Source organism: Chiloscyllium plagiosum, unplaced genomic scaffold, assembly GCF_037043375.1.
Source record: "Chiloscyllium plagiosum isolate Xiang-an unplaced genomic scaffold, Cpla_swu_hap1 HiC_scaffold_34, whole genome shotgun sequence".
In the NCBI taxonomy this organism is placed as follows: domain Eukaryota; kingdom Metazoa; phylum Chordata; class Chondrichthyes; order Orectolobiformes; family Hemiscylliidae; genus Chiloscyllium; species Chiloscyllium plagiosum.
In genome coordinates this window covers 11,844,179-11,854,769 of record NW_028270172.1, presented here as the reverse complement: position 1 = coordinate 11,854,769, position 10,591 = coordinate 11,844,179, and the positions used below count along the sequence as shown (strand labels likewise).

Genomic DNA, 10,591 nt, shown 5'->3' with positions numbered 1-10,591 from the left:
TCTTTCCTCGTATGTCAGTCCTGCCATCCTGGAAATCAGTCTGGAGAACCTTCGCTGGACTCCCTCAATAGCAGGAATATCCATCCTCAGACTAGGAGACCGACACTGCACATAGGGGCAGCACGGTGGCTCAGTGGTTAGCACTGCTGTCTCACAGCACCAGGGACCCGGATTCAATTCCCACCTCAGGCAACTGTGTGTGGAGTTTGCACATTCTCACCATGTCTGCGTGGGTTTCCTCCAGGTGCTCCGGTTTTCTCCCACAGTCCAAAGATGTGCAGGTCAGGTGAATTGGCCATGCTAAATTGCCCGTAGTGTTAGGTGCATTAGTCAGGGGTGAATGTAGGGGAATGGGTCAGGGTGGGTTGCTCTTTGGAGGGTCGGTGTGGACCTGTTGGGCCAAAGGGCCTGTTTCCACACTTTAATGAATCTAATCTAATAATAATAAAAAATAATACTCATAGTGTGGCCTCACCAAGGCTTAGGATAGCTGCAGCAAGTCATTCTTACTCTGACACTGACACGGTAATCCTCACAGGCTTGATCAAAGTGGGGATTTGGTGATAACAACTTTTGGGAAGGAGCTGCTGGTAACAATCCTGTGGTTTCCATTCACACCTTCTCTAGGCTCACCGTCGGTCCTTCATTTGTCTGATGGCCATCTCATTTTGCTCTGTACCCTATCCCATTCACCTTTTCAATCTCTACCTCCACCTCCTCACAAACCTTTCCAATTGTTCCTTCTTCACCCTCTCCTTTCCCAGCCCCTCGACGCTAAAACCTGTGACACCTCTCGAACATTTTCCGGTTGAGGAAAGGTAATTGAAAGGTCATAAGGGGAAAGGGGAAGATAAAGAAGTCTGGGCCCCTCATTGAGGCAGAATTGATTGACAGACAAATCCATAGTAAAAAAAGAAAATGACTTTATTAAAACAAAGAACAACTGCAATCCATCATTCCAAAAGTTTATTTTTTTCACGTTTTTACTAGGAAAACGTAACTGTCATTAGTCTCATCTGGTGAGTCATTGTCTCACAAATCCAAGCATTTTACACATGCAGCCTGAAAACAAGTGTTTTTTTTTTAAAAAAAACCATAAATAAATTACCAGTATATACTGTCCAGGGTTTACATGAATTCACATCCCGCCCACCTGTTTCACAATATCTGTCTAAACACGTTTGGTTAAAGTGGGGATTTGGCTGTGACGAATAGTATCTATGAAGGCAGGAGGCTACAAACAATTCAGACTCACTCCAGGATCGGGGGTTGGGAAGTGTCATGTGGAAAGTACAGTGAAAGACAAACACTTCACATTTACACCTCTGGTTTAAAGAGCATGATTACAGGGCAATCCTCTGATCTTCTCCCTCTGCTAATTTTGCCAGAGACTTTGTATAGTTTTACTAACAGTAAAGACTGAGGAATTTAAGGGATGAGCTCAGAATTGTGGTGTCAACATTGGATGTGTTGCTACAATTGGACAATATTTACTGAGCAATTATGTGTGTGTCAGAAATGACACGAACAAGCAATTTAAGGTCATCAGTTGGACTCAGGATGACCGATTGATGGTTAATAGCTAAACATTTTCTTACACAGACCTTCTGCAGACAGAAGGAAATTGTTCAGGTAGTGCACCTTTTGAGTTAAACAAAAATTTGTTCCCCTGGGGCACACCCTGATCACAGTCGATTTGCCTTCTTACAATTTAAACAAAATATTATTTGTGCCCTAGTGCATTCTCCATGGCAACCACTCTCCACTTGCCAACAGATCAGCAATCTGTTTTTCAATCAATATAAGCTGTTAGTCCCTTTGGAAATTGCCATTCTAGCATGTGTCCTAGATACAAAGCTCACTCGGCATCTTTCTATTGCCAATAACTGAGTGCTCATGGCCCAGTAGCTCTCTAACTCATGGTCAGGAGAGTCTGCCTGGTTTTGATTTCCAAGCCAAATCTTTGCAATAGGCTAATGTACAACATGTCAAATTCACACAGACATTCTGTGCTAAGAACTACAGGGTCCTGCACCAACACTTGCAAGTGCTTCACAGGCTACCAGACAGAGAGGTCCACCCAACCTGGACAATTTTTAGCAAGCCATTATTGGGTTTTGGATATGACTGGCTAAGTCAGCTATTATTCCCAATCTCTGGTTATCCTGGAGAAAGTAGTGGCAAGATGCCTTTATGAACCACTGCAGTCCTTGGATGTTGATACACCTACAGTGGTTTTCGGAGATTGAGGAGTGTTACTGTGTGTACAATTTACAGAATTTGGAAGTCACCAACACAACAGGAATTTACCATCATTTCTATTAACTGTACTGACCGATACAAGCTCTAGATAGGTGTAGCCTGCAACACACAACTACAAACTGAGGTACATTTGACACATTAATTATGTATACCACAAAACTCCTGTCACTTTAGGTGCAATAAATCATTTAGTTTTCTGGTACAAAAGGGACAACTTTTTTTTTAAAAAAAAAGACAATTTAAAAAGTAATCTTTACTCTCATCTGCCTCCTGTACAACTCAGTAACTGAAAATGATTTAGCTGTGAAGAGGCAGGAACTGAATCTTCACTGTACTCAGTCAGTGGGCATTCATGTTCCACGTGAACAGGGACGAGCTGTAACCTGGGTAAACCAGTTCAAAAAGATGACAACTAGTTATAATTAGTTTGAAGGACACTGCTCAGAGAGAGAGTGTTGGGTGAAGCGAGGAGCCAGACGTCTAAGAATTATTACAAACCATACGAAATAAAAAGAACAAATGCAATGTCTCGTTCAGTGGCTGATCAGGTTCAGTGTCTACAACAGGCTACATTAAGGAATTTGTGCTAGTCTGGACTTGCAGTCACAGATAATGAGCAGACAATCAAAACTACAGACAAGTGGCTTGTGCTGAATGCAATGCCACTTTCAATTGAGTGTAATGGCAATGGCCATCCCTAGCAATACCACAGAGAGGAGGTGCACCTTTATAAGTTTAAAACACTTCCCTCTGTGTTTCCCATTATCTGTGTTGAAGGGGACCCGTGAACAGTGCAGGTGATGTAAAGGTGATGTTCGGGATGATGTGGAACTAAACCCCACCACGGGACACAGCAAAAAGCAGAAGGCAGAACATTACATCAAAACAAAAATGTCCCAAAATGTTGCCACATTCAAAAAAAGGTTAAAACCAGGGAGGCACAGCCCATCAAAGTATAATTTCTTTGTCGTCGTCATGTGCATACGCACACACAGTTTGTTAGAACCAGGCAAATGGTTTGCTAGGAACTGGAATCTTGTTCACCCTTCTCAAGGATACTTTTCTCCACGTCTTGTTTCCTCACTGAGAACGTATACAGGTCATTGGATACCATGGACATGCCCTCTGGCCAGGTGTCTTTGGACACGGTGCTGCGGGGAGGAGGGAGAGAAGGTGGCACCTCGCCCATCGGACCATCGAAAGAACGATACACGTCCACCTCGGGGACAGTCGGCATTCCTGACTTGTTCAAGTAATCAGCGTAAATACGGTCCTCATCAATCACGGCGTAAATGTGCGATTCGTTGTCCTGTCTCCCCTTCACAAACTTCCGCCTCTGACCCGGCTTACGGCTGCTCACACCAGGATAGTACGTGCCAAGGGCAGTCAACCGTTGTTGCCTTTTCCTGTTTGGGTTAGGATTAAAGAAACCTTCATCCTCAAGGAATGTACATTGCACATTGAAAATTGATAAATACAGATTGGAACCAATTGGAATAGTAGAGAGGGATACAAATCTATGCATCTGTTTTATTCCCTCAAGGAATTGATTACTCCTGCTAACACCTCTCTCCCAAGCAGCCAACCTTACAATTGAATGCTGGAGTCAGCATTTTGAGAAATATAATTATGGTCTTGTTTCAGGATGAAGTTTAGCAAATGGTGGATTGGGAGGTCAAAATTTCAGATTCTGAACCATCTCAAATCTGTCCGTATCTTCTGTTGCGACAGGGACAAGGCATCCAATACAAAACAGCACAGGAACAGGCCCTTCAGCCCACCAAATCTGTGCTGATTCCTAAGCCTTATTTAGACTTGCAACTTACTGCCCATACTTGGTACCCATCCCTCTGTTCACTTCCTGTTCATATGTCTATCAAGATACACCTTAACCATTGCTAACACCACCTGATAGAGGATGGTGAGTGCCTGGAATGCACTGTGTACAAAACTTCCCTCCCAAAAACCTACCCCCCCCTCACCTTGAACCTGTGCCCTCTTAATAGTTGACCTTTACACCCTGGGGAGAAAGCCTGTGACTCTCCACCCTATCTATGCCTCTCATAATTCTGTAGACCTCTATCAGGTCATCCCTCAGCCTCCATCTTTCCAGTGAAATCAGAGATTATCCAACCTTTCCTCGTAATTAAAACCCCCCAGATCAGGCAAAATCCTGGTAAACCTTCTCTGCACCCTGTCCAAAGCATCCACGTCCGTCTGGCAGTGTGGCGACCCAAACTCTACGCAATATTCCAAGTGTGGCCTAACTAAAGTTTTGTACAGCTGTAATAACATAACTGGCTAACCTTTATATTCAATGGTCTGGCCAACGAAGGTAAGCCTGCTGCATGCCTTCCTGACCTTATCCAAACTGTGTTGCCACTCTCAGAGATCTATAGACCTGGACTAATGGAGCAAGTGAAGTCACATGTGTGCAGGGTGTTCTAGCTAGGTGGATAAAAAACTGGTTGAGCAACAGGAGACAGAGAGTTGTAGTTGAAGGGAGTTTATCAAAATGGAGAAAGGTGACCAGTGGTGTTCCACAGGGGTCAGTGCTGGGGCCACTGTGTTTGTGATATACATAAATGATCTGGAAGAGGGCACTGTTGGTATGATCAGTACATTTGCAGATGACATGAAGATTGATGGAGTAGCAGAAAGCATAGGAGACTGTCAAAGAATACAGGAGAATATAGATAGACTGGAGAGTTGGGCGGAGAAGTGGCAGCTGGAGTTCAATCTGGGCAAATGTGAGGTGATGCATTTTGGGAAGTCTAATTCTAGAGCGAACTATACTGTAAACCGAAGAGCCTTGGGAAAAGTTGATGAGCAGAAAGATCTGGAGTTCAGGTCCAGTGTACCCTGAATTTGGCTGCACAGATGGATAGAGTGGTCAAGAAGGCATGTGGTATACTTGCCTTCATTGGACGGGGTATTGAGTGTAACAGATGGAAGTCATGTTAAAATTGTACAAGACATTGGTTCGGCTGCATTTAGTATACTGTGTAGAAGTCTGGTTGCCACATTACCAAAAGGATGTGGATGCTTTGGAGAGGGTGCTGAGAAGGTTTACGAGGATGTTGCCTGGTATGGAAGGTGCTAGCTATGAAGACAGGTTGAGTAGGTTATGATTGCTTTCATTAAAAAAAAAGGGAGATGGAGGGAGGACCTGATTCAGGTCTACAAAATCATGAAGGGTTTAGACAGGTTTTTTCCCCCCAGAGTGAGGAATAATAATAATAATAACAACGCAAGGGCATGCATTCAAGGTGAGAGGAGAAAAGTTTAAGGGGGATATACACGGAAAGAACTTTACACAGAGGGTGGGAGGTGCCTGGAACGCGTTGCCAGCAGAGGTAGGAGAGGCAGGCACAGTAGATTCATTTAAGATGCGTCTGTTCAAATGCATAAACAGGTGGGGATCAGAAGGATACAGATCTTTAGGAATTGGGTGATAGGTTTAGACAGTGGATTTGGATCGGCACAAGCTCGGAGGGCCGAAGGGCCAGTTCCTTGGCAGTAGATTATCTTTGTTCTTTGTACTCTCAGATCCCTCTGTATGTCAATGCTCCTAAGGGTTCTATCATTTATTGTACAATTCATACCTAAATTTGATCTTCCAAAATGCTTCACTTTCAAACTCCATCTGCTATCTCTCTGCCCAAATCTGCAATCTATATCCTTTGACACAATCCTCCTCACTATCTGCAACTCTGTCAATTTTGGTGTCATCCACAACTTACTAATCAGACCACCTACATTTTCCTCCAGATTATTTAGATATATTACAAACAACAAATCCTTGTGGACCACTAGTTACTGATCTTCATTCCGAAAAGTACCCTTCCATCGCTACTGTCTTCGATAACCGAACCAGTTTTGTATCTGTCTCACCAGTTCATCCCAGATCAGAGTTAATTCTGGAATTTTTTTTTTTTTTTTTTTTAAGAACAGTCACCTAGACACCCAGAAAGCATAAACAAACTACAATAATTTACTGCTTTGTTAAATGTAAAATTGATAACATTACTGAGGGAAAAGACATTAACTACATTTTTTTTTGAAAATCACTAGAACATTGGAAAGATCTTAAATTGCAACAAAGATTTACTTAAACCACACGGGTAATTTGAATGATGCATTACCTACGTTTCTGTCACCCTCTCGGGCCTTCCTTCGATTATTAGCCTCAGACAGAAAACCATAAAATAAAACGGAGGCAGAGCACAATAGAAAGCAGTTCAAAGAATTGGGGAAGTTATTGTTGCGATTAATCAACTGTCCAGCTTTGATTAAAGAGCACAAGTTAATAAAACAGAATAATGCAACTGCAGTCTGCAGAGGTGGCAGAGAGATTGATGCAACCCACTTACGCCAACTGAGAGACAGAATCGAGGGAGTCACCTCATCTCATTCTGACCGAGTAATGTGCTGATTGATCCAGTTTAACCAGATCAGTGATTGCACAAAAAGCTCAGATCTTCATTAATCAATTTATAGCAATTACTCTGGAAAAATAGGACTGCAAAGTAGGGCCATAGCAGCAGATCTGGAAATGTGTTGCTGGAAAAGCGCAGCAGGTCAGGCAGCATCCAGGGAACAGGAGAATCGACGTTTCGGGCATAAGCCCTTCTTCGGGCTTATGCCCGAAACGTCGATTCTCCTGTTCCCTGGATGCTGCCTGACCTGCTGCGCTTTTCCAGCAACACATTTCCAGCTCTGATCTCCAGCATCTGCAGACCTCACTTTGTCCCCATAGCAGCAGATGCCAAATTGAAGGGATTATCCCAACAATCTACTAAAACAGTCAAATTGGATCTACAATTAAGCTTTGGTGACACAAGGAGCATGTTAGAGAAATGATAGAGACAATATATTACTGATAAAACACTAAATGAATCTGCTGAAGTACAGACACTGAGTCAGGTGACAAAGTTGTGCAAAGGTCAGGATGATTGAAGAAAAATAGAATATTTAAAAGGTGCTTCATTGTAGAGTTTTATAAAATGTCCCAACTTAGAGATCAATTTGCGAGCAACCTTTTTGAAGGAGAGAACTCACTTTGAGCTGCAAAATAAACAAGCAGCTGTCTTTAAAATAGAAACTGCTCCACGATGGGCAGAAGGGCATCAAAAAGACGCTTTGTGCTTTAGTCGATCCCCTGTGGCAATGCTCATGAGACAGATGATACAACAATTCAAGCAGATCAGGATTCTTTATAATCTCTTATGTTATAACCACAAAATCGGATTATGAAGCAAATATGAAGACTGGCCTTCAAGAATCGATTACTACTTGCTGAGGGAAACTGTCAAATTATGGTCACCAGCTTTGTGTTCAGGCCCAGTAATAAGTGGCTTTTGATAAAAAAAAGTCGTGTGGAATGGTTACAGTACAGGGACAGGCCATTTGCTTCATGTAGCCAATGCTGGCTCACTGCAAGAGAAGTCTTACTCTTCCCCCCTCTCCACCCCTGTAGCTCTGTACCTTTTCTTTCTCTGAAGCTTATCCAATTCCACATTGAAGGCCATGATTTCAGGCAGTGCTTCCCAGATTATAACCAGGCTCTCAACATTACAGTAGTCTCTCCAACCCTGCCTCCCCAACCTCCACCCCCATGTTGACAGATTTCTGGCCATTATGGAAATTAAGAGAAACGTGAGGGGGCAGGAAAGTGGAGTTGAAGTACATAATCAGCTGTTGGTCATGTTGAACTGGACAGAACCGAGGGGCAAAATAGTCTACCAATGCTCCAATTTCTCATTTAAAACCGGTACTTTTAATTATTGGACTTACAGAAGAGAAAAGGTCAAGAGGCTTGGTTCATGGCTAACGCCTGTCATAGAGTCAGAGATTTTTGGCATGGAAACAAACCCTTCGGTTCAATTCGTCCACGCTGACCAGATATCCTAACCTAATCTACTCCTATTTGCCAGAACGTGGCCCATATCCCTCTAAACTCTTCCTATTCATATACCCATCCAGATGCCTTTTGAATGTTGTAATTGTACCAGCCTCCTCCATCACTTCTTCTGGCAACTCATTCAATATACACACTGCCTTCTGCATGCAAAAGTTGCCCCTTAGGTCCCTTTTAAGTCTTTCCCCTCTCATCCTAAACCTATGCCCTCTAGTTCTGGATTCCCCCACCCCAGGGAAAAAGACCTTGTCTATTTACCGTGTGCATGCTCCTCAGGATTTTATAAATCCCAAAGGTCTTCGCTTAGCCTCTGATGTTCCAGGGAAAACAGGCCCAACCTATTTAGCCACTCCCTGTAGCTCAAATCCTCAAACCCTGGCAACATTCTTATAAATCTTTTCTGAACCCTTTCAAGTTTAACTACATCCTTCCAATAGCAGGGAGACCAGAATTGCACAGTGTTAAGTAGAACAGTATGGCCACTACCTGCAAAACTGGAGCAGCACTTGGAGTGGTGCCAGAAAATCAGAGGCCAGTTTACCAACATTTAGAGGATTAGGGTTATTTATTTAATTTGGGTTATTCAAGAGATGGATGGAAAGCATTTCCTGTGCTCCAGATTCAAACTGCTTGTCAAAACCTTTTGGAGTTAATGACATAGAGTCATAGTCATAGAGATGTACAGCATGAAAACAGACCCTTCGGTCCAACTTGTCCATGCCGACCAGATATCCCAACCCAATCGAGTCCCACCTGCCAGCACCCGGCCCATATCCTCCAAACCTTTCCTATTCACATACCCAACAAGATGCCTTTTAAATGCTGCAATTGTACTTGGAAAATGACTGTCATGGGTAGTGGTGAATGAACAGTTTGGGAGCCATTACAGAATATGCCTTGCATATCTGAAATAAAGACATCATTGTTTTGGAACAAATGAATATCTATACTCTATCTTCTTCGTTTTACCAGACCTTTCTCACAAAGCTATTCTTTCTCTCTCCCACTGATAGGGTCATGTGACAGGTGCAACATAGCACAGGTCAACAGATCACAGCGGCCATTTTAAAATGGCAGCACCACTCTCCTGCACTGGGAACACACACCTCAAAACTCATCAAAAACAGTAATTGCAGACTCAATGTACACGCTAACTATAAGTTTCCCTGACAGGCTGATGAGAAAATGTAAAGCGAGTTTGGACAGAGAGAGATGGTTGAAAATCCTGATGTTTTGGCAACTGGGAATTTTTAAACTGCATTTCAGCTGGACCCTCTGTGAGCAATAAACTCCAACCCCTTTAGAATTCCTGGCAAATCCTCCTGAAATTGATGCTGAAAGGAAGCCAAAATACAGAGAGACTTCTGCACCTTCTACATTCTATCTCAATTAATCTAACTGCCTGGGAAATGTTCCAGTTTCGATGGGCTTGGCTGCTGTTATTGTTGGAGCTTCGTCTGCTTCACAACGAGCCATTTGAATGGGTGGTGAAGGCAAGAAATGTTTAAAAGGAATTGAATAAACACTTGAAGCCAAAATGGAACATTTATCAGGCAAAGTACAGGGGAAAGTGAGACTAATTGCATTGAATCTCCACAGTGTGGAAACAGGCCCTTCAGCCCAACAAGTCCACACCAGCCCTCCAAAGAGTATCCCGCCCAAAACCATTCCCTTATCCTATTACTTGACATTTCCCCCTGACTAAAGGACCTAATTGAGAAAAGAAGCAAGTCAAACAGTCAGGGACAAAGCAGAGAACAAGGTAGAACTGATAAATTAAACTGCATTTATTTCAATGCAAGAGGCCTAATAGGGAAGGCAGATGGACTCAGGGCATGGTTAGGAACATGGGACTGGGATATCATAGCAATTACGGAAACATGGCTTAGGGATGGACAGGACTAGCAGCTTAAAGTTCCAGATACAAATGCTACAGGAAGGACAGAAAGGGAGGGGGAGTGGGTTTTTATAATTACATTAAAGACAAAAAGGTAATTAGGGAGAGAATAGGGCCCCTCAAAGATCAACAAGGCGGCCTTTGTGTGGAGCTGCAGGAGATGGGGGAGATACTAATTGAGTATTTTGCATCAGTGTTTACTGCGGAAAAGGACATATTACAAGGAGGAAATGCTGGATATCTTGGAACACATAAAGGTGGATAAATCCTGATGACTTGCTCTGGTGTACCCTAGAACTCTGTGGGAAGCTAGGTAAGTGATTTATGGGCCCATTGCTGAGATATTTGTATTATCGATAGTCACAGATGAGGTGCCGGAAGACTGGAGGTTGGCTAACATGATGCTACTATTGGAGAAGGGTGGTAAGGACAAGCCAGGGAACTATAGACCAGTGAGCCTGACGTCGGTGGTGGGCAAGTTGTTGGAGGGAATCCTGAGGGACAGGATGTAC

At 43.2% G+C, this 10,591-nt stretch overlaps 1 protein-coding gene across 1 annotated transcript in view; it reads right to left on the bottom strand.

Annotated features, from left to right (window-relative positions):
* Positions 1–949: 949 nt before the first annotated feature.
* Positions 950–10,591, bottom strand: part of LOC122564531 (CUB domain-containing protein 1-like) — a 112,982-nt gene continuing 103,340 nt past the window's right edge. Inside the window, exon 9 of the mRNA XM_043719577.2 lies at positions 950–3,668. Coding sequence (XP_043575512.2) covers positions 3,284–3,668 — 385 coding nt within the window. The 3' untranslated portion in view covers positions 950–3,283. The remainder of the gene's footprint in view (positions 3,669–10,591) is intronic.